General features: G+C 37.6%; 2 protein-coding genes across 3 annotated transcripts; one reads left to right on the forward strand and one right to left on the reverse strand.

Moving 5' to 3' along the window:
* The first annotated feature begins 270 nt into the window (after nt 1-270).
* LOC145782719 (testin-like) lies at nt 271-8,402 on the forward strand. Of its 2 annotated transcripts, none has more exons than XM_082594474.1 (8): nt 271-406; nt 2,858-2,943; nt 3,278-3,857; nt 4,104-4,205; nt 5,076-5,306; nt 5,580-5,795; nt 6,222-6,401; nt 7,056-8,402. In XM_082594474.1, exons 1-8 carry the CDS (start codon nt 374-376, stop codon nt 7,239-7,241), a joined length of 1,614 nt encoding a protein of 537 aa, XP_082450600.1. In that variant the 5' UTR covers nt 271-373; the 3' UTR covers nt 7,242-8,402. The 2 variants fall into 2 exon arrangements, with proteins under 2 accessions (XP_082450600.1, XP_082450601.1); XM_082594475.1 differs by lacking the exon at nt 271-406 and adding an exon at nt 2,108-2,247.
* Nucleotides 8,403-8,616: 214 nt separating this feature from the next.
* LOC145782718 (peroxisomal carnitine O-octanoyltransferase-like) lies at nt 8,617-12,235 on the reverse strand. Its single transcript, XM_082594473.1, has 2 exons — nt 9,956-12,235; nt 8,617-9,030 (listed from the first exon to the last, which is right to left on the reverse strand). Exon 1 carries the CDS (start codon nt 12,213-12,215, stop codon nt 10,350-10,352), a length of 1,866 nt encoding a protein of 621 aa, XP_082450599.1. The 5' UTR covers nt 12,216-12,235; the 3' UTR covers nt 8,617-9,030; nt 9,956-10,349.
* Nucleotides 12,236-25,049: the final 12,814 nt, after the last annotated feature.

A 25,049-nucleotide genomic window follows, 5' to 3' on the forward strand; every position in this document is an offset into this window, starting at 1 on the left:
ATAAAAATTAGAAACAAAAGACCAATAACCATAAAATATTACCCAAAGTCAATTCAAACAAAATGGGTGAATCAAGCAAGAACTTCACCACAGCTTGCACAAACACCTTTCAGCCGGAACCATTTTCACCTCCAGAGTCGGAGTGGCATGACTGGAGATTATCAATTGGCATAGCCTAACTATTTCTTATTTTTCCTTGTTGCAACTTCTATTTAAATTATTGGCATTGTATCAAACAGTACTGTAACTGTTTTGTTCTGTATAGGTTAGTATTTATTTGCATCAGCCCAATAGGTTGCATGTTTGTTCACTAGAAACATATAGCTATTGGAGAATATATATGCTTTGTTTTAAATAGACTAGTGTTCAAGAGATGGCAAAGCAAATTGTTTCTGGTGTAACAGAGGTAAGTTTTGATTTTCTCACTTAAGCTATGCATTGGTTGAGTTCAAAACCATTTAAAGATTAGACTTTGCTTGTTTTTGAGTAATAATAATATCGAACAATAATTGAAGTTAGTATACAACTCTCTGCCTGGTCAAAAATACCACAACGTCATACATTGGAATCAACCAAAACTATATGGTGAAACTACGGTACTTTACCTTTGCTTTACTTTTCATATGCTTCACCCTAGATATGTTTTGGTTGATTCCAATTATTGACATATACTCACGTCATAGCATTTATGACCAGAGAGGAGACTTGTACACCAGCTCCCAATCATTTTTGTATGTTTTCATGCAACTATATATCACTAACCAGACTTTTTCTACATGTTTTTAACTTTTGCTGTGTAAATTTAGTGTAGTTTATATATGTCTATATCGGCATTATTAAGTGCTACAATAATTGAGAAAGATGTAGCCAGCTCTCAAATCTATCCCGATTAAATCTTACATCTCAATTGGTTAAGCGCCTGACTTCATGAATGAAGATACCTCGAGATCAAGCAGCTCTGGTTTGACTCTTCGAATGCGTGCTTGAGCAATATGTTTCAAGGACTGCTCTTCATTCAGCTGCACCTGGTGGATGGAATCATACAGAAAACACTTCAACAACAAGCGGAATCTTGCCAGGATTAAGTTCTCCAAGAAGCTTTCTCAATCTGAAAATACACATTCCTTTAATAAATCACTCATTTAAATGCATAATAATCACACATATAATTTATACCCAATCGCCCATACGTCAAAACAATGTGTTTAAGCACAGATTTGCCAGTATGTTTATCTGTTTTAAAAACTGTAAATTAAAAACCATAATAATGGATAGATAGCTTGCTCATTTGTTGATAAACAATCAAGATAGAATTATAAAAAAATGCTAATTTTTATAATTTAACCTGTTAAGCGTCACTCCTGGGAAATGAATTTGCTTTCGTATTGTCATCTTTTTTGCCAATTATCGTGCACCGCGTCAGGGTTACCAGATGGCCTAAATTTTGGACTAAAATCGATAAATTGGCCTCATTTCATTTACTGTGTCTGACAGCTATCAAATCATTCGGACATTTAGCTTGTGTCCTAATTTGGCTGAATTTTATGACCTCAGAAAAGTTTTTTGGTTCAGTTCGTATTCCTAGCACCAGTTCCGTGCAGATTGTTTTCTGGGTATCAGCAAATCAAAGGGTGCAACGAAAGGCTATTTTGAGTTTTATGTTTTTTCTTGCCTGTCTGTCCCTGCATTAATTGCTACAATCGTGTGGCTTTTTTTCGTGCTGTCATTCACATTTTACAAAGACAAACACCAGAAACTAAATGAAATCAATCTTACTATATTTATTTTGCCAAGAAATGCTCTTGTCTAAATGCTAAAGAGATGAATGTAAGGTTCTCTGCACATGAGAGATGTAGGCTACTCAACCCAAGAAGAAATTGAAAATTTAGCAATAAACATCGAAAGTATGCAATAGGAATTCGAGTTCTGCCATGTCTTGTGTTCTATCAAGCCTTTGTCAGTTTTATGCAGTTTATGCACAACAACGCAACTTTTATGCACAACAACGCAGTTTTGTGCGTTGTGTAAATTGCTAAATGGTGTTCGGTTTTTGCTTTCTCTGTTCTGTCACATTCTGGATGTGCTTAATGGTTATGTGCCAATGTTTCATTTTTCTGTGAGAACAGTGAAGTGCTGGATGATAAATGAAACAATTTTTATCATTTTTTCTAAAATTTCAGAATTTCAGACTGATACTGTCTGAATTCCTTCAGGATTACCTGGCAACCCTGCAACGCGCAGAGACTGGTTTGTGTGCTTACAATAGCAGTTTTTTCTTGCAGAATGACTAATTGTTATGTTAAACAATCATAAATAAATAAAAACGTTGAACATTGTTGTGGCACAGTTTATTATTAGTCTAAAAACGGATCAACAGTGTACCGGTACACTACTAATGGCAGATCCAGGGGGAGCGATCGTCTCCCCCCCCCTAAAACACAGAAGAGTAACTTCATTCAAGATGTATTTGCAAAGTTGGATTAATGTAGACCTACATAATTGTTTTTGTTGAAATCCCCCCTCAAAGGTTACTTGCTGGATCCATCCCTGCTAGGCCGTGCAAGTACCTCTGCCAAACCAACAAACTGCATTTGCAGTTGCATTGTTGCTATGATGCTTTTTCACGCTAGATTGATCACAGAGTTTCCAGAGAGTTTCCTTTTTTCATCACTTCTCTTTTCTTTGCGAGAAACGTAATATGTCGTGGCTGACAGATCAATGTAAACAGCTCAAGTCTGAAAACGGCATATGCCGTTGGTGTCAGTCCTAAGTGAACAACTGTAAACGGCTTATGCAGTTGGTGACGCTTAACAGGTTAAGCATTTTATAAACTTAACTGTATGTCATTGCTTTTCAGAAAGTATTAACTCATGAAGTAGGTGCTGGTGCTCCATGCTTAAATTGTGGAGACAAATGCCCTGGACTGGACTTGCATTTCTGGAGGTCAGTTTTTTCTGATAACTGGTTTTCTTAACATACCGGTACCACTGCATTTGAAACTTTGTATCAAATAATAAGAGCAAAAATGTTTCTATTTGTGTAGAAAGGTGTCCGTTCCATGGGGGCCCTACTTAAGAGATATTTGCAATGTTTTGTTTTAATATAGTCTGCATTGTAAGCCTATCGAAGTAATCAACCGATACTTCCTGCTTTGAAATTGGTTCATGCTATAAAGAAATTTTTTAAACTTTATTTTGTACATAATAGATCACAGCTAGTCGTTTATTCATGCAAAGCAGGAATAACTATAATCGATTTGCACAATTTTTCATTGCAGAAAAATCTGTCGAAACTGCAAATGTAGTCAAGAGAACCATGATGTGAATGTCAGCGTGTCGGGAAAAGGCATTGACAACATCGGAAAACTGTTAATGCAAGACAATGAAAAAATCACAATGCAACCAGCAAAGTCTCCCATTCAATCACCAGATAAGCAGTTGGAAAGACAAGCTGGAACAGAAAAATCTCATTCATCTGTTGTGCATCAAACACTCAACACAGCATCTGCTACCGATGATCTTGTGGACAATATGAATGCTATGGTTATTAAAAATGGTTCGAAACCCTGCCCAAGCATCAACGAGAAGCAAGAACCTCTTGTGCAGAGTGAGAGAGTTCAAGAAAATCAACATTCTTCTTCAGCTTCTGAAAATTTGCCTCAACCCCCACTTGAAAGTTTTCCATCAAAGGAATCCGTATCCATGGAGTCTTCATCGGTTCCAGACGTGTATCAACAAGATAGCCAACAGAATGCAGTTGCATCAGATGAATCTCAAACTTTTCCTGCACCTCCAAAAGCAGTTACCGAAGTTGGTGATGATTTGACACCCCCAACTACTCTCAGCGTTTCCCAGACTGTAAGTTTATTATGATTTTATGACTGTAACATCGTGTTTTGATCTAGCATGTCTTTTAAAAATGTTGATGTATGTTGGTGAAATGTAGAACTTCTGTTAAAACTATGGCTTGGAAGAGATAAAGCTTGATTTCGTTTGCAGTTCAACTTATGGTTACTAAATGCTAGATTGGAAATATCATGAATATGTTTTTTGTGCGATTGATCAATGATCATCCATAAAATTTTAATTTATATTTTCCTGAAGGAGGAACCCAAAGAAAATATTCTACAAGATGCGGCAGTATCTTCAAGAGATGACCTAAGTGTCACATATGACTGGAAACCTCCCGTGTCTGACAAAAAACTGGTGTGGAAAATTGCATTTAATATATGTACTATATAGCTTAATAAAATGATCGACTAAAACTGCTATATTGTATCGATGTGTAATTGTGTATCAAGTATCAGTGAATTCTACTAAAATGTATGTTTTTTGTAGATTTTGATTTTGTCCAATGTCCACTTAATGATTTTGTCCAATGTCCACGCTGCAGATGTGGTGTTTTCTTGCATGAAAGCACTACTAGATTACCGTACCTTTGTACATATTTATAAGTATCTAATATACAGTATAAGCAACTAAGCATCTACTAAAAAATATATCAAATGTAGTTATTACTATCTGAAGCCTTTACAAATTGTTTCACCTAACGGATCATCAGAAGGTCTGCAAAAAACATGTAAACAGTAAAGAATCGATAATTCTGAAAATCGATTCTTTACTGTTTACATGTTTTTTGCAGACCTTCTGATGATCCGTTAGGTGAAACAATTTGTAAAGGCTTCAGATAGTAATAACTACATTTGATTTAATTCGCTCTGCTTTGCCTTTTTGCTTGGCATTGAGCACTTTTTGTAGTATTAATAGTTTTCATTGTTTTACTAAAAAATATATATATTTTTCAATGCACATGGTCGATGGTGAACACGAATAGTATGGCAGCTTCTATGTTTTTTTTTAGCTACTCAGCCATGGCAAGTAGGACACCGTTTTTTGTTTGTGTCCTGTCGAAAACATGATATGCATCAATGAAAAATATCATGCCCATTACTGATTAAAGATGAAGTAGCATATTTTCACCCAGCTAAAAAAGTCCTCCACTTTTCACATTGAACCAAGGTAAAAAAAAACACGAATTTTGCTAGCTGGGAAATCATCGCATTTGTATATTGTTAGGTCCAGCAATACATTGAAGCTTTGCCTAAAGAAAAGAGACCAATCGCAGGGACTGAAGGGTCCAAATATCGAAAGAAACAACTAATGCGACAACTCCCCACGCACGATCAGACGCCAAGAGACTGCCATGACCTCACACCAAAAGAAATCGACGAAATGGAAGTTTTTGTTGAACAATATCGGGAGAAATCTTTGGGAGAGGCCAAGGTCGAAGAAAATAGCAAGACAAAGGTATAGATTGTTGAGCATTTTCGTCATACGTTGAGCTTATCGACTAAAAGTTTGACTGCGTATAGAAAGAAAACACCCGAATTATTAAGACAATTCCGGTATCAAGTATCATACATTTTTCTTTGTATAACAGAAAAAATGACATGAGTTATAGCTAATTTTAGCGATACCTCAGGTTACTTCCGCAAGACTCAAGCTTGTTTAAATGAAAAAAGACGTAATTATGGTTTGTGGTGCTTTTCAATTATAACCTATACCGGTACGTTTCTTTAGCCCTGTGCAGATTGTAGAATGGAGATAAAAATCGGGGACCCAGCTGTTGCAGCAGAAAGAGCTGGAAACGACAAACGTTGGCATCCCGGATGTTTCGTATGTGCAGATTGCAGAGAATTATTGGTCGACCTCATATATTTCTACGATCAAGATAGCATTTACTGCGGAAGGCACTATTGCGAAAACCACAAACCACGGTGTGCTGCTTGCGATGAAGTAAGCGCCTTCAATGTAGTGGATTTATTGGCTGGTTTTATGTACAGTACACAAGTGTACACTGTGCAGTATGTATGAAAAGATGCAAGTTATGCGTAAATATTCATTTCTAAAATCTTGACAGATGTAATTTAGCGAAACATTGCTTTACTATTTTGTGGTGGTAAACTCTACATTGTTTGCGGTTATGTGGCATAAAAAAAAAACTGTACGCTTAATCTAAATTTTCAACTATCAGGCGTAAGCCTGGATACGACAAAACAACACCAAAACGTTGTAGATCACCTTAGAGCAGTTGTGTTCTGCCTACTATTTTATATTACTTGTCTCGTTTCAAAATAACCACTTGGCTTAACGCTTTTAATTATTATTTCATCTTTTCTTCTGAGGTAAGGTACACTTTTAAACAGATTTAAATATACTCAGCTTATTTTTGCTCCTGAGTACACCCAAGCAGAGGAATCGTATTGGCACTTGAAGCACTTTTGCTGTTGGCATTGTGACGCGACTCTCGGTGGGACGAATTACGTACCACACAACAACCAACCCGTTTGCATACCATGCTATGAAAAGTCGTTCGCCAACGCTTGTTCCACTTGTAAAAAGGTAGGTTTATACTTTTCAATATTTAATTTCTATGCGCAAACGCACCTAATCTACTCACGCGCAGTTTCTACAAAAGCTTTTTCAAAGCAGATGTTATTGCCAAGGGGTACGTTTGGATTCAGACTAATTTTAGAGGCCCGTAATCTTTCCAGAACGGACAAGAACAAATAAAACACCACATGCTCTTTGGAGTCCTACTGTTTTTTTTAAGTGTCTTGTTTAAGGGGCCCGGGCCCAAATTATTTTGTCAACGGCCCTTGTTGCATAGCACGTGAAGCATCATCTTCACTGTGGTATTGAATAATAATGCCTCTCACCAGGCATTTAATTTCAAGCATGTTATGTTCTTCTTGTGTATATACTGTAGACCGACTGCAATACGGTCTTCTTATAGGTTAAACTGCCAAACGATATGGAACACAGTAGAGCGGGACCCGAAATTTCATTTGGACTAGAATTTGCACCCGATAAACACTGTTTTATACATGCGGTACCGTATTTGTTATATGTGAGTTCTGCTTCCTCTTTAGTTTTTGCACACCTGGATTCTTCGTGTGGTTTCACTGCGGCACCAGTTGCTTATTACATGAGTAGACTATGCCAAGACTCCTTGCGTTTTCTGCATGTTAATGGCCAATGCTTTGGTTTCTTCAGGTAATTGCTCCCGATACGGAATGGGTGACATTCGAGAGTTACCACTGGCATGCCAATTCCGATTGCTTTCTTTGCACACAGTGCGGTCGGTCTCTTGTTGGCCAACCATGCATACCAAAAGATGATATGGTGTTCTGTTCCAGTAAATGCAAGAAAGAAAAGTTTTCGTCGTCCACGCCAAACTAGCTAATCCATAACTTCAGCTAGTTCCGATTTTCTTTTCAGCTAGCATTCGTGTTGAAGGACAATATTTTTTGCTTCTTGGATGTTAAGAATGCGAATATAAAGAAATAGTAAGTTAAATTCTGGAGACTGTGCTACCTAAAAAAAATCAAATTTCATACAGTTTTAATGAAATTACTTCGAATCATGTTGTTGTTTTTTATCCGATTGTTTTTAAACGTTCCGTTCACTACTGTATTACAGCCTTGATATTATCATTCGTAGAAACATACCCTTTGTTACTTCAATATATTTCAACAACGCTTTCATTCTATGCACATCAGCATCACCAAACTTTTACTAAGCTTGCCATCCGAGACAATGCCAAGTATGCATTGTGCAAATGAAGCATTGCCTCCGTGTATTTTCTGAGTATTGAACTTTTCTTCGACATTTGCCATCATGACGAAATATTTGCCAAAGTTATCGATTTAACGCATGAAACTTATTTGTATGCTTGTAAAGGCACGTCATGCGGATTCCTATAGCCTTAAGCCCACACAATCTTATCAGCTTGCGTATAACAAAAAGTAGCCTACTGTACCGTTTATTAGAAATATGTACTTTCTCACGTGAATTATGCTAAGTAAAATGTATTGCATGGTAATCAAGATTGATTGTACACTGTATCGTAGTCGGGGAAATAATAACAGTGTGGCAGATAATGTTTGCAATGTCACATCGTAAAGTGAGTTTATTTTCTCTTGCCCTGTTGAATGAAATGACCTATTCGTCGTAGATATTTATTTTGTAATATTATTCTTCGAAGAAACTTATGTTGTAACTGTGGCGCATATATTTGGAATGGAGCTGTGATCGCCCAAGGACACTGTAACTATGAACTATATCTTTCCAATGTGTTTTTTGTATTGTTGTAACGATTAAAAAATATTGTCCTGTAGCAGTGTTGCCAATTGATGAAGTGAAATATTTAATGCATTAGTTTAGAATTGCCGGCAACGGGGAGAGGCAGAAGTTTGCTGCCGGTTGAACGAAGTACGCTTCCGTCGTGTTATCTTATTTGTGCAACAAATTACTTGAGTGGCCTTTTATTTGGATGATATTTCTCACCTTTAGATTTATTTATTGAACTATTGATACGTTCTGATAAACTTTTTCTTGTCACACTGACTTCTACATACCTTGTCTGGTATGCCTATAGGTTAGCTGCTAGGCTAGCATGAATGAAACGAACAACGTAACTGCATCAAATTAAATATTTTTAACGTCCAAAGGGACAACGACCTGATTAATGCAGTCCTTATATATTAATGCATTCACGCAAATTTTTGTTTCGATAGCGCCATATACAAACAAACAAGCAGAACAAATAAAATTGTCAAAATAATGCATTGTACAAACTGTTGCTTAGATTATGGCACTAGACTTTTCAAATGTCAAATTACCACAAATCGACATGTTCATTATTCATCGTCACAAATCGTTTGATTTGACAAATGTAAAAAACGGTTGATTTGCTGTCTGGGTGGTGAAAACAGAATAACATCGAGGTACTAAAAAGTTTTAAAAATGCTTCACATCATTCGTCACACCGTGTTCAATCAATCTACTTTTCAAAATGTATTTAGACTAAAATTGAAATAAACATTGCCTTTTTTTGTCAAAAAATCGACGATTTCCACAAACACATAAGCAAAAATTGAAAAAAAACTGTCATCTGGTGAAAGGATCTGCTTGAATATCGTACATTTTCTTGGTTTTCTCCAGCTCCCCACGCCAGGGAGTCATATATCTGAACAGCATGAAATAATGTGTTACATAGGCATTTTCACTTGTGTGCAAACGCAGAACACTTTTAAGAAGTTAAAATCCGCATGAGGTGTGAATCCAAAATCAGACTTTCGTAACCAATACATGCCATGATTAGGCTATCCAATAATAATTCTGCTACTGTGCAAGTGAGCGTTCTTACAAAATTAAGTCAATGATTGATTTTCATATGATTTATTAAAATAATAGAAACACTTTGGCTTACAATATGTACACAATGAGACACACTAGTCAAAAAGAAATGAGTAGGCCTATACAGGTTAATTGTAAAAAAATTACTAATGCTGTGGATTTTTACAAAATCTTAAATTAGCACATAGCAGCAAATTGAATTCAGCACAAAATGCACGCTTCACCGTGAGTGCCGAAAGCAAAGCTAGTGTTATACAAGTGATGAGAAAGGGATTTGATAGAGCTCGAACAGAGCATCCAATTCAAGCCTACCACGATGTAAGTATTGTGCTTAACCTTTTATAAACTAGGCTAACAGCCGAACACAACGTAAGTTAATCATTGGCGAAACATGACACAGCGTAGATTAACTATTTGACATCACAAAACCACATAATGCGGTTGACACCAACCCTATGGACTTTGAATCCTTATTGTTAGCTTGAGCTTTTTGCCCATAACCACCTACAAATTTACTTTTGATGGCTTCAACTGGGTTTGTTCATTCGACTTGATAACGTGATAGCACAAAGTATATAAATCAAGTAGAGAAAAAGTAATCACATACAAAACGTTTATACGACTGTCACACTTGCATTAAAATGCATAAAATTGTCAAGTGGTTACGGTACTGGAACATGCAAAAATTATTACAATATTATCACAGCTCAAAATCTCAACTATAACTCATTTAATAAAAACATCTTTTACAGTACCGGTATATTCAGTTGGTAAGAGGCATGGTTGGTAAAAGCAGTGGATGGTACAGTATTGCAAACAAGTTGACACGAAGTATTTGCAACAAAAATTCTATCAATCCACAGAAGTGATTCCAATTCATATAGAAGTCATGGATCTATGTTTAAAAGTCATGCTTTGACTCTCGACCGACTCTATTTGCCTGAAAACTATTCAATGACATTTTAGCTGATCTCACAGAAAAACGGATCTGGATCTGGTAAAAATTGATTTCACTGCAGGAGAAGATTAAAAAAAAGTTTAATAATTGCAAGAAAACGTATCACAATTTTGCAGCATAAATACATCTTTAAGTCTATTCAATAAATCTCCCAAATTGGTCGAGTTTAGAGCCATTGGTCTGGATAAATACTACAGTTTAGCAGTGGAATTTGTAGTTTTCAACAAAAACAGAACATCTGATAAGTAATATTCAAAACAATCTGCAAACTTCTGAGCATTGGTTTCAGGACAGGACTTGTATGCTGATATAGAATATATCATCTTATGGTTGTTGATTCTGTAGAAACACCCATAGCCATTTTCTAGCATAGGCGGAACTGAGCCCTGGCCACTCATATATCCCACACAGCTGGTAGACAAAACAAAATTCCCATTGCCACCAGTTGCAGAAAAAGCTTTATCCATGTACAGCTCTGGTATTTCTAAACCATTCTCAACTGCTATCATCAGCAAGCCCATCAAATGTCGATCACACCCCTTGTTTTGTGAACAATCGCTCATTAAAGACATAAACTTTTTGTGAGCTTTGTATAGAAGTGGGTGCAGCTCTTGATACTCTGTAGAACAAACTTGAGGATGCTCCAGCATGGCATTGCAAAACCTGACAACTTCTGGAGTACAAGTGCGACAGGTTTCCGTTCTTCCATGATAAAACTGTCTTGTCATGGCAGTCTCGTATGTTGGACCAGGTTTTCCATGTATGTGCATGTACGCCAGCTGAAGACACAACTGCACCATGAAATCAGGATGAATTTTAAATTCTTTCAATGCTGACTTTCCAAACTTGCAAAACACATTCTGAAGGAGGTCGAGATTTTGTCTCAACTTGCTTAATCCTTCTTTGGCTTCTGAAATGGCATCAACTATCTTTTGATCAAGATCAAATGTAATCTCGACAGGAGAAGGAAAGTCATCTGTTTCTAAAGAGTGTGGCCAAACACCATTTAGTTGTTTCAAAGAAAAAGTCATAAACTCAACCAAGGCAATAATCACCATTGCATCATAAGGTGTGTGTTCACACACAACTGAGCAAGTGCCATTTTCTCCATAAGCACAATTATATGACTTGTCATACCATCTCAAGTTTGCATCTCCTACCATTGATTCATAAGTTATCTCTGTATAATTTCTAGGAGAAGATTCATCCATAGAGGCAACAAAAAGAGATGTTTCAATGTCGCTCATTGCTTGTTGATTTTTGGAGCTTAAACTTAACAGATGTTCTCTGAGATCAGCCCATTGATCACGATGCATGGTTGTCAGTGCAGGAATCCCAGGACCTGGTTTTTTCTTCTGCTGACATATGTCCTTTATTTTCTTGTGCATACCATAGAATTGGGCTGGACTAAGCACTTCACCGTCAGATGAGAGAGCATCAATTTTGAATATGTAACCTTGACATAGAACAATGATGTGAGAAGGAGATGAACCTTCTGACTCAGTACGAAACCCGTGGTAAATTTCATCCTGTCCTCTGTGTGGAATTCGGCAAGTGTTGAACAAATATCTGAATTGATGCATAGATAAATATTTTCCCTTTTCCACAGAATGGGCAGCCATCTTTTCCTCTTTAATAATTTTCCAAAACTGTAAAAATAGATGGTGACCCAGGGCAAGGCGCTCCAGTTGCTTTCCAGGTTGAATAGGCCATACATGTTCAAGGTAAGTGCCAGGACCAGAAAAGTTTTGAAGTGGGAGTGGTGCTCTAGTTTCAAGGTAAGCCTTCTCCAACCACCATTTTTCTAACCAATTTTTATGCTCAGAGGCTCTTTGGAGAAGCTTTTCTTGTAAAACTTTAGCATCTTTTTTAACAAAATTTTCACAAATTGTTTTTGTTTTTTCATAGTCTTCTGCAGATAAAATTGCTTTGCATGAATCAAGATACTTTTCTACAGTTTGGGTTACTGTTGGAACTGGAAGTGATGGTAGCTTGTCATCATTGTAAAAGGTTCTGTTTTCTGGCTTTGCATCTTTAACTAATAGCATCGCAGCCATGATTCTACACAAATACTTCTATTCGATCTTATCTTGTCGATTCTGTTAAGCAACATAAGTTTAAATTAAAAACATCAGCAACAATTCAGCCTATTTAAGTTTTATTTCTATTCAATGTGATCTCTTCTGTTTGATTGTATAAAATTCAGGTGTGAAAATAAAGATTCACAAAAATATGATGAGACACACCATGTCAAAAAAGCTAATGCAAATATAGAAACTGGATTAGAGCCGGAGTCTCAGCCATGAGGTATGGTGTCCACAGTTGAACATGCTCTCATGCAATTTGTTTTGTACACCTTCACCCCATTAAAATATATGTGTACCGGCAGGGCTGCGATTTTTTCTTTCTTGTCGAACGACCAAAAATTCTGCGTTTGTTTGTCGAATAGTAATATGACGCCATAAGAGTCAGATTATAAGCGTTTGGCCGCGAATTACTGCACAAGTTGTGTGGTATCAGAGTCACTTAAGTTTTAATCGCACGCTGGTTGAGTGATTGCAAAGGAGTATCAAGCGCTAAGTTATGTATCTACCGGACATGTATATTATTTGTTTTGCTCCATGGAGAACTGTTGTAAACGCGAAACTGAGGATCGCAAAAGAAAAAATCCCTTAGGCTATACACCTAGCGTAGCCTACTGTGAGAATTTTTCCTTTGGCATCTCTTTAGTCTCGCTTAGTACGTAAATGGTTAGGCACGTACCCGCACGCAAACACAGTTAGGTGCGAAATATGCAAGTTACCAAGAAACACAGCGAAGATATATATAGCGAAAAATGAACTGCAGATAAAAGAAAACGGAACAATACTACGATAATACGAAACAACGGCGTAATGTTACAGCGTTTAAGGTGTGCCGAGATCGAAGATGGCAAACAAGCCCCTTCGTACAACATTGCAACTTCAGACCGAAACCCAGATCTTTCCATTGTTGGTGGTACTTCAACATGAGAGGTCGTTTCAACTTCCTGATGAGTTTGAACGTCTAGTGAAGCCGTGCTATCGCCAGGGCCTGACCTTATATTTGCAGATGGTAGCTCACCGACCGAACTGCTTGTGCAAACTCAGAAACGTCATCACTATCTCGTCGAGAAAAGAATGTAGGCTATCGATGCGTTGTTCTTTATGCACTTGAACGGGCAGTGGCGTAGCAACGCAATATGCCGCCCTTGGATTTTTGCACGAAACGCCGCCCCTACCCCACCCCCCCCCCCCCTGTGACACCGTCGTAAAAGCTGATTAAAATTCCACACAACAGAAGAATTAAATCAGTTTTGTTTAATTTTATTGAAAGTTCAAAATAAAACCACTTCTTACTCTGACAGCTGAAGGATTCTTTGTCTCCTTTATTTACTCTAATCCCTTGGCTTGAATGGCCCTTGTTTATTCTGAAACCTTTCGGGCCATAATTTGATTGTCTCAACTCTCATGTTATGAGTTAATGTTTCTGGCCGAGTAGTTATTGCTTATTTGCTATCGTTATCGCTTTCTGGCCAAGCCACATCGTTATAAGAATAATAGATAGCATCTGTTTAACTTTATCTGACAGTGTTTCATTCACAGGCTTGCAATGATCACTTTGTTATTGTTTTGCTAGAGGTAGCCTACATATTCTTCTTCCGTCTCAACTTGAGGTACCGTACCGTATTAAAGATTTACTGTGCTAATCTTTTCTGTTTTTTTTTTAGCAGAGGCAATTTTTACGAACTTCAAAATGACTTCTTCATTCTTTTTAGCCCCTCTTCTAGCTTTCTTTTTCTGTAAAAAAAATCTTCACTTTCTTTTACTCTCGTCATAGGCAAAACATAACTTAAAAAAATTGCAACTTAAATCTTGTTCTGGATCCTGCAGCACATTTGTTAAAAACAACAACCATATAATTGCAAATTTGCTGAGTTAAGCTAAATGATCTATTTCAGACCTGAAACTTTAAACATTTCATTAACCTAACCCATCTTCACACATGAAATGGAGGAATCCCGTCTATCTACCTCTGACAGATAGTAAAGGTGGCAGTTGACTCGATGACCTCACGGTCCATTCCTGTCTCCTCCCGAAAGTGAAATAAACTTAAAACTAATCTGAACTTAACTACCGTACCAAAGCTAAATTGGCTGAACAATGCTATAGCTTACAAGTTACAACGGACATTTTATCATTACTTCAACAGCATGAGTACCGTATCATTAAACCATCACAAATAGGCTACCACATGGTGAGGCTCAATCTAAAAAAGTTGCAAATTAGTTTATAGGCATAACTTGTTTAATTTTTTGGCTTCACTTAGATCAGGGTTAACTTATGTCGTTTAAATCTGAGTCTCTCCGAGAATAAATTAATGTGACTGTCTTTGTTCGTTTAAACTTTAAAACGTTATCCCATTTTGCCGCCCTCTAGCAACGTGCCGCCCCTGGATTTATCCACAAGATCCAATGGGTAGTTACGCCACTGTGAACGGGTTTATTTATAAAATTTTATTGTTGAAAAGTGAAAACAGATTAGACGCATTTTACTAAGCATGCTTTTGCTTATACCACTATTAAATTAAACATGTACAAAATTGAGAATGCTTTGCGATGTTAGGCTACTAAACGCTATTAGCTGGAAGTTTATCTGAATGATAAGTTCCAAAGTGACGTGGCAATGCTTCTCACGATAGCTCCTTCGAACAGATCCCGCACTTCACTCGCTGTTTGCTGAACCTTAACCGCTTTCCGGTGAGACCGACCGAAGCTTTTGCCATCCGTGTTGTCGCAGGATTCTTTCGTTTTTTAGTCATTATAGGATACTGACTAACTGAAGGCTATCCTATCTATAGTTGGGCAAAGCTATGCTGTTTTTACAACTTGCCTATTACCTTGCCTTGTCCACTCCCAGTGACTACGGTACCTACTATTCTTCTAGAAGCGAACTCTAATATACAGCGACCTTTCTTATCTGTGTTTCTGATTCTGAACATCTGGTCAGAAACTAGGCTATTTTTTTGATGTAAAAAACTTGCGTAATAAGTAGGCTTTATACTGTGTTCTTTTATTGTGTGCTTCTGCGATTATTTTCTCCTGTATCAATCGCCTGCTTTAAGTTATATAATGGAAAGGAAATCTTAAATTTGTTTTCGTCATCATGCACTGGCTACATAAATCCATCATTGTTAAATCTTTCAAAGAATGACATCTCGCCTGGTGCGAGACAAATTTCCTGCAGATGTCCAGACTTCCCAGCCAGCAAACTTGTTTATACATGTCATGCATTGTGATAGGCTACATACTGGCTACAATGTAAAAACGACGGGTTTTGCTAGCTGGGTTGTGTGCTTTTGTGAATGTGCAAAATCGTCCATTACGTAATCACAGAAACTCTTTTAGTGGAAGGAAGTCGAGTTGCAACCGTGTTGAGCTGTCTACTATTCTTTATTCACATTGCAAACATTTCTGCAATCTTGGAACAACAAGTGCATAAGTCAGACATAAATACAAACTTGCAAACACGTTGACAATTAAAAGTAGCCTACTTCGGTTATTTTATCTATAAAAGAAACCCGTTGTGTCGAATAGCACGAAACGTGTGTGGCGAAATGTTTGATGGCAGGCGTTAGAACTTCGAACAAAGCATTTTCCCGCAGTGTTCAAAATGTTCTGGAAGCGAACTCCTTTCCATAAAAATAGCGGCTTTTTTCATCTGTATTTCTGAACATCTGGTCGGAAACTAGGGTGTTTTCTACATGTGAAAAACTTTCATAGCTAGTACCCAACAGTCATTTTACCAGAGCAATATTGTTAATTGGCTCAAACGGCGAAATACAAACAGGCATAGACGTTGACAACTCAACGTAGCCTAGGTTATTTCATCTATAAAAGAAACCCGTTGTGTCGAATAGCACGAAAAGTGTGGTTGCGAAATGTTTGATGCCGGGCGTTGTAACTTCGATCAAAGCATTCTCCCGCAGTGTTCAAAATGGCGGCGCTGACGCCTTGGGAGTTTCTCGTGTGAAGCGTCGCTTTTAGACCTTGCTTTGAAGTACCTGGCGCAAGAAAGTTTACGTAAGTCAGCACTTTTATGATTGCATCACGTGATGCCCCCCCCCCCCCGATTGTTCCTCGACCTGACGATGTTTAGTCCTCTCTCAGTTTTTTTTTCCTTTTTATTTTTTTTTCGTTTTTTTCGTTTTTTTTTCCGTAAGGCACGACGTTTGTCGAATAGTGATGGCGCGTGTCGAGTGACCTCGTCACCGAAAAAGGCAAAAATCGCAGCCCTGTGTACCGGTACACCACTGATTTTCTATATACATGATCTGTTTTGTTTTGTAATTTTCAGAACCACTGTAAAAAAATTGGAGCTGGTATACAAGTCCCCCCCCCCCCCTTGGCAACTCATGACAAAGAGGAATTGACCAAAACATGTGGATTGAAGTGTGTGAACAGTAAAGCAAAGGTAAAGTAGTTTCACCCTGGTTTTTTTTTCGGTCATTTATTGGTCATTGACCGATTTTTTAGCAAATCGTCCGAAAAAAATATAGCCAATTAGGTCAAAATGTTCAAAAAAATATACGGTCAATTCGGTCAAAATCTCTGTTCTAACTTTTCTCAGATAAAACACGACAACATTTCTCAGCGAAACTTAATGTTGTAGCTAGTCAGGAAGTGCAAATTTTGGTTTGTATCAGCTACTTGAAAGGAAATTTTTTTCATCAGAAAAATGACCAAAATAAATAAAAAATGACCAAATTTTTTCAAGTCATTTCGGACAAATGACCAAAAAGTCTGAGCGAAAAAAAACCCAGGTTTCACCCTATATGTTTGGTTGAGTCCTTTCTTTGTCATGAGTTACCAAGGGAGGGGGGGGGACTTGTATACCAGCTCCAAAAAATTATAAGCAACAAATGAAGTCACAAAGTTTTGAGCACAAACTTTGAGAAAATAACTTTTGAATATTAAGATTGAAATAAATTTAATAGGGCAAGGTTTGATCACTTGTAACACAAGACTAACGTTTCCTTCAGTTTTATCGTTAACTTATACAATTACCCTGAATTAGCCTATATAAAGTAAACTTATCTTAGAATTCAAAATTACATTGACCTACAGTGTGCAAGGTCTGTGTATGTACGCAGATCGCCAGAGGTGGGGACCTGCTATTTTCAAAGTAGGAAGTGGCTATTTTTCCACACTTAATGCCATGGTTACAATCAGGTGTTGCCAGAGTTAGGATTAAAGTTAGGAAGGATTAAGGTAAGGGTTAGAGTTAGGAATAAGATTAGGGTTTTGATCTTTGCCTAAGGCTAAAAAAAATTTCCAAGATACAAGTTTTTGTTTTCAACAGCCTTAAACTTTTTTCAAATTAGGGCAGAATTCCTTATCTGACAACACTATTGAGGCTACTATCACACTATATAGTGTAAATATAGCCACAGCCTTTAAAGTAGCGCACTACCCGCTACCGGTACTTGGACCAAAATAGCGCGCGCTACTGCTACTTGGACCAAAGTGCGCGCTACTGCTACTTTTGTCTAAAGTGACACTAGGAAACACTTTTCAAGTCCCTATAGCCCGAACAGCTCATGGTCGAGAACAATGGCGCATTGTATCCAACCCTCAATATGAGGAAGGAACGTAATGATGATGATAGTGATGCAAAAATGACCTTGAAAACGAATGTTATTATTCGTTTACACTTGTCATTTTAACGTCGTTATAGAAAACACATTCTAAGGAAAATTTATTGTTACGCATCTTTCAAAAACACGAGCATTTCAAAATGAGAGTCACTAAGTACTGCCGCTTTGGCTTAAGCACATCTTTTCCAACAGAGAAAAGTCTCTCCACAGCAGCACTGGAAGGAATGGGGGTGTTGTATTTAATGAACAGATGTTTTAACTCGGTATTCGAAAAGCTCAAGGGCTTGCTCCTGTCTGAAAAAAGGCATTCACAATTGCTGTTTCCTTCTGCACCGACATTTCACGGATGGCGCAAACACACTAAAAAATTCATCCTTGGAGTGGTGACTGGTGTTGGTGTCACTCTTCTCGGTATCAACCTGGCTTGATGTCAGTCGAATTACATTTGTCTTGACTTTTCTTGCAGTGTGTCAGCATCATCCGTGGAAACATAGTGCAGAAACTGTAGCCATGCGTTGCCAAAAAACGAGTATTTTTTTCACTTTAAATTTTTTAAACTTTTTGAAATGATAATATTGAAAATTCAAATTGCCAAAGTGTGATAACTGTTACTGTATCTCAAATAACTGCAAAACTCGTAACACCTTGGTCCCTGCTCCCTGGGTTTGATTTAAAAAATGACATATCTTCACCTCTTACCAGTGTTGCCAGGCGCTTTTTAGACTTTCAGCACCTGTGTCAAATTTTGTGGTGGATTATCACTTGTATAGGAACGATAGCATGAAAAGTGGCTCAAAATGACACAAAATATGCCAAAAGACAATATTTATTTACTGCTACTCAAACTATCAACTTTGGTTATAACATAGTTGCTAATTTTTTCACTAACAGATCGGCCTCCAGTCAAATTTGAAGTTGCACGTTGGCATGAGTATGAAAGTCGCCATGCTCTCAACAGTTCAATCAGAGCCACTATATACATAGTCTGGAAAGTCATGTTTTGAGGTTGTTGTTTACAGCGCCACCTAGGAGAGCTATGGTTAAATCACAGAATCTGCTTGGAAGGTATGCAAATACAGGCATATTGTCTACTATCAACAGTGAAACTGTGGATGATATTGTGGTTGCAGACTTGTTTTAAACTATTGTAGAACGTTTAGGATGTTAGTTACAGTTATTATTTAGAAAAATTCGTTTGGTTTACTTTTCTGAGGTTTAGTTAAGCATGACTACAAGTAGTTAAAAGATGATGTGACTTTTCAAATTACTAAGGAATTGATTAGTTTATAGTTTGAAGTAGTGGTCTTTAAAGTTCATAAGTTTCAATGTACAAAGTATATACAGCAGCTTACTAATGGAAGGGTTTAATTAGTAAATATTTGTGGAACCTTTAAGCTGAAGTAGGCTTGAAATTAGTACCGTAATTGGCAGATGCTACTTAGCCAGCATCATTTCCAAAAACATTGATTGATCAACTAATTCAGTTGACAGTTATTTAAAAAAGGTCTATAAAGATACAACAAAAAGTTGATAGGTTTCAATCTGTGACACTCAAAATAGCCACTCCCAAAAATAATTTGTAAACAAAGAGCATTAGCAAGACAATTTTGAGTAGGCTACTGTATCGGTAACTATGCAGGTTCAGTAATTTAAAGCAACAATGTCACAAAGGTTACAAGTCCTGAGATTTAACTTAAAACTAGTTAGGCTGAGGGAAGATACAGCAGAATCCGATACCGTAACGTGTTCCATATTTGAAGAACCTGGTTTGCGACGTATATAGCATCTTAATTGATTACGTACAAACTGGAAATTTGATTGAATGGACCAGTTAAGGCAGTTATGCTGACAAAGGTTATGTTTTGTTTATTTCCTTTGTGTTGTAATTTCCTATTATCTTAAGCATGCCGTTCTTTGAAGATCAATTAGTCTACTTTGAGACTACTAGCAGACACTAATGCATTAACCGGTTAACCACTACCTTTGTTAGCAATTATCTTTTGTTGTTATTAGCATTACAGTTATAATCAAATGCTGTACTCTATGTAGGGTTGTGAATTATCTTAGTTATGATTATTTAGTTTGATAATGTCCCAAGTTACGCGTAAATGGAGTGGAATAAACTGCTGTTTACCACAATGTAACAACACTACAACTATGGGATTTTGTTACTTGTACAAAGTTCCAAGTGATGAAAAGAAAAGGTTTTCAGTTTCAACAGCACAGTGGGAAAAACAGTTTCATCAGGTAAGATCAGCATAATAATAAGCATAAATTGTTTTCAAAATCAGGAATGACAGGCCCACAAGTAACATGCTAAAATGTAACATATCCGAAATATTCAAATTGTCAAAATCAACAACTTGGCAGTTCATTTTAAATATGTGAATTAGTTAAGAAATTGGGATGCAACCTCATGCCAAGTTGTTGATTTTGACACGTTATGATAGCCTATAGGTATTTTGTAACATATGTCAAGCAGATCACAAGCAATTAGTAATGGTAGCCACTTCAACAAGAAAAACTTCAGCCATGCCACTGAAACCTCAAGCAGTCATAAGCTATGTTTTCTGTGATGTGAAAAAGGGCGAAAAGAAGATGATACAAAGCAAAGTAGTGGTTAACCGGTTACTGCATTAAACCAGTGTTTGCTAGTAGTCTCAAAGTAGACTGATGACCTACAAAAAAACGGCATGCTAATAAAAAATAGGAAATTACAACACAAAGGAAATAAACAAAACATAACCTTTGTCAGCATAACTGCCTTAACTGGTCCATTCAATCAAATTTCCAGTCTGTACATAACCAATTAATTTAAGATGCTATATATGTCGCAAACCAGGTTCCCCAAATATGGAACAAGTTACGGTAAGTATCTGATTCTGCTGTATCTTCCTTCAGCCTAACTAGTTTTAAGTTAAATCTCAGGACTTTTAATATTTGTGACATTGTTGCATTAAATTACTGAACCTACATACTTACCGGTACTCAAATTTGTCTTGCTAATGCTCTTTGTTTATAAATTATTTTTGGGAGTGGCTATTTTGAGTATCACAGATTGAAACCTATCACCGTTTTGTTGTATCACTAAATAAAACAACTTTATAGACCTTTTTAAAATAACTGTCAACTGAATTAATCGATCAATCAATATTTTTGGAAATGATGCTGGCTAAGTAGCATCTGCCAATTACGGTACTAATTTCAAGCCTACTTTAGCTTAAAGCTTCCACAAATATTTAGTAATTAATCCCTTCAATTAGTAAGCTGATGTATATACTTTGTACATTGAAACTTATTAACTTTAAAGACCACTACTTCAAACTATAAACTAATCAATTCCTTAGTAATTTGAAAAGTCACATCATCTTTTAACTACTTGTAGTCATGCTAACCTAAGCCTCAGAAAAGTAGACCAAACGAATTTTTCTAGATAATAACTGTAACTAACATCCTAAACATTCTGCAATAGTTAAAACAAGTCTGCAACCACAATATCATGCACAGTTTCACCGTTGATAGTAGACAATATGCCTGTATTTGCATACCTTCCAAGCAGATTCTGTGATTTAACCATAGCTCTCCTAGGTGGCGCTGTAAACAACAACCTCAGGCAGATTTGCCATTGACTTTCCAGACTATGTATATAGTGACTCTGGTTCAATGGCGATTTTGTCAATTGAAACTTCGTACATTTCTAAAAAAAAATTTGACATGATTGAAAGGACGGTTTTCACTGAGAAAAGATAATAAGCTCTACTTTACAAAACAGTCAAATTTCATCCATCGCAATTTCAGTTTTCCAACGGTCTTAAATTTTTTCAAATGGGCAAATCTGTTAACACTGAGGCAATATTGGTTTGAATCTTTATCCTTGGAGGCTTGGACTAGCAAAGCCTTTGATCAGTTATTCCTGGCAGTTTCGGTTACTTGTAGATCGAGGCTTTAAACCACTGACGCACGCAGGGATTGACAGAGTGACGAAGTTTCCTTCTGTTGTTGAAGTGTTGCTCTTTGCAAATTAATCCATCCGCTGAATGATTGGAGAGCAGTCCTGAAATGCGTTGCTCAAGCGCACACCCCGAGACCAGTTGCCACGCCCCCCCCCCCCCAACGTGGAAAAGTGTGATTTTGTGTTATTATTTCTATCAGCCTTTAAAGTTTCTGCAAAATGCCTACTTTTTCTTTCCAGGTTAATTTTTAGTCACAAGGTTGCGACTGAGCTTGGCGTAAGCATTAGCAACGGTGTGGGTGACTTTCAATTTACCTTTTTAAGTTTTTGTACCGGGGCCCTCCGATCTAAAATTGCCCCGGCCCCCCATCAGACTCGCCCATGCCGGTGGTCATAGGCGCCTAACTATTTTTTTGGCCGTGGGGGCGAAAGCGTGTTTCATCAGCAGCAACGTAAATTCAGGAAAATGTCACGCAGATGGATGACGCAATTATGTCGTCACAATAGGATTGCTTTTATTGCCACACTCGGAGTTACCGCTACGTTCGACCTACCCTTAATTATTATAAACAAAACTCGACCACTTCGGCTCAGCAAACACATGCCATGCGTCTGCGTTGGCTAGCGGTTGATGGACTGCGACTCTTTAAGCTAAGCACAACATAAAGTTTAGCAACGAACTAGATTTATAAGCATGAAACAAGAGACGAAAAGGTTTACTAAAAGGTATACTGTAAATGGAATGACAATGTTTTGAAAATGGAATGCAAATACTAACTTGATCTAAAATGATCATACGCTTGAAAATATACCTGTTGAAAGTAAAATCATTCATGTTTACATCAATTCAACAGCACGTCACCTTGAATAAATTTAAAAGTTGCTGACATCCGTGAACACTAAACAGCCCTTGAAAAATAGTTACGGAGAGACGTTTGATTGAGTTTTCCACTTGACATTGCTCCCTTTTCACTACAATATCGCAACTTATGACTGACCTGCTTTCAATTCGCTGTAAAACGCCCGTTTTCGTGTTGCAGATGAAACAAAAGATGCACATATTCCCGCCTTTGATCGGGTTTCTATGGCAACGGTCGTGTGTGCGCCATGCAATTTGCGCGAGTCCGTTGCTGCGTTGATTATGCCGCGTGTGGGCAATGCGGATTGTACCAGCCCTTGTTGCGTTGGTTAGTGGTTACCTCGGGCCGAGACTTCAAGTTCATTTTCACAGCGAGCGATTCACTGCCGCGACAATTCACTGCAGAGGTTTCGACTTTCGAAAGCGACATCGAGTCTGTTTGTAAGCGCATAACGCTAAACGCACGCTCCGTCTACGTAGCAAATTATGTTGTTTTTGGGTGCATTCAACATCTGATGACATTGAATCGACACAAAATGGTAGATTTTTGCTATGTCTCAGGCAGCAAAATCAGTCATTTTTACATTGATTTAACGTCTACAGACGTCATTGATTCAACGTCTGTGAAGTCGATGTAAAAATGACAGATTTTGTTGTCTGGTGTGGGATGTAGCATCCTACTCGTTCTAGTGATAGGCCCTCGAAATTAGCTTCCATCTACGACAGCAAAAACACTGCTGTCGCCAAATCAACAAACCTTGGATTGCAGCGGCAATTGCCGTATACTTTAATCAAACGAAATTTTATGCGCTTCTTTTTCATCTTGTGTCACGGCGGTAGCCCAGAGCATCGTGCAAGCTATTTCATGCGCTGACAATGCTCTTGTGAACTGTAAAAAGTTTGCAACCTTATAAATACTAGCTTAATTGTTTCGCAAAAGTTATTCTTTCATCGAATGCTTATTGTTTACTGGTGTCGTTGCGAATATAAATCATGGTGAAGGTCGGAAGGAAGATTTAATGTGGTATTTTGCAAAATTTGGAAAGAATTTTATGACGGAAACAAATCGGAATTAGAAAAGCTACGGGGTCAAGTTAAAAAAGTAGTACAAAATTGGATAAATGGTTCTTCGGTAGTAAAGAAAAGTAATACTTCCGATCATATGGCATCGCGCGTTCATGAACGGGCAGTTTTGCGTCTTCAAGTATTCCAGTGACGACGCGTCAACCTCATCCTCCGATACAGCCTCTGATGATTCCGATTCTGACTAGTTCTTTATCCAACAGACTTTGTGTTGCTCGCAGTATCCCAATTGTGCCGAAATTATTTTAGCTCATACGTAAATCGAGGCAATCTTCTCGCAGGGAGCTACTAATTTGTTACCGGTACCTGGTTGAGCAATTAACGTTATTTCATGATATTTCAAAGTCGCTAGATGTCGAATTAATGTAAAACAAACGTAAATTTTTTATTGGGCATTGTTGTAACGCAATATTACCCGCCGGGAAAATTAAATCGATTTGTGCTGACTCGAACGTTGAATCAACCCAAAATTAACTCAGCCTACTTTCCCCCGGTAAGTTATTTAATGTGAATTACCGCAACAGCGTTGCTCGCTTTATCGCTACTTTTGGTATTATCACATCATAACAAATCAAACAGTGCAGTCGTGATAGACTACTCTAGTATATTTTTCGTTTTACATGTTTTGGTACAATTTTTCATAATAAACGTTCACAGCAATTGCTGAGGCAATTTCAACCTTTGCCGTTTGGCCTCGGCAACGTTTTTGCCAAGTAAAAATATGGTAATTTCAAACACTGCGCGAGTGTTCACAGCAAGTAAAATAGCCCGAGGTGAGGTCTTAGTGCGATGTTTCTTTTGATTAAACTCCCGCTGCGAGTAAATAACACAGGAAGAAATTTTGAACAATTTGTGTCCTAATTAAGTGTCCATTTTGCGACGGCATTTTTATTGCCGTAGCAGAATGGCCATTATGACGTTTGCGGCAGCATTTACCACGGCAATTGCCGCGTGCCGTCGATAATTTCGAGGACTGAAGTGATTATTTATCGCGAAGCTGTTGCGGTTTGCATTCAAAAATGTTGTCCTGCTGCCGATCGCAAGTTCATCTATTGTTTTATAGATCAATACAGCATAAAAAGTTGCCCCCACACAAAAATATGCGTGGGGGCCAGACCCCCACGGCTTAGGCGCCTATGCCGGTGGTACATTATCTTGAAGCCCTATCCCGCATTGCCAGTAATCGAGATTTAAGTAAATGTAATATTTTTGTTGCTGTCTTGCAGTAAATCAAATGCCCAAGTCACTATCATAAAGTTTCTTTGACACATTTTCAGTACAAACCTTGCAACCATAACAGCAACGGATTAACGACTCCACCGC

Source organism: Aplidium turbinatum, chromosome 14 (genome assembly GCF_918807975.1).
Source record: "Aplidium turbinatum chromosome 14, kaAplTurb1.1, whole genome shotgun sequence".
Classification (NCBI taxonomy): Eukaryota; Metazoa; Chordata; class Ascidiacea; order Aplousobranchia; family Polyclinidae; genus Aplidium; species Aplidium turbinatum.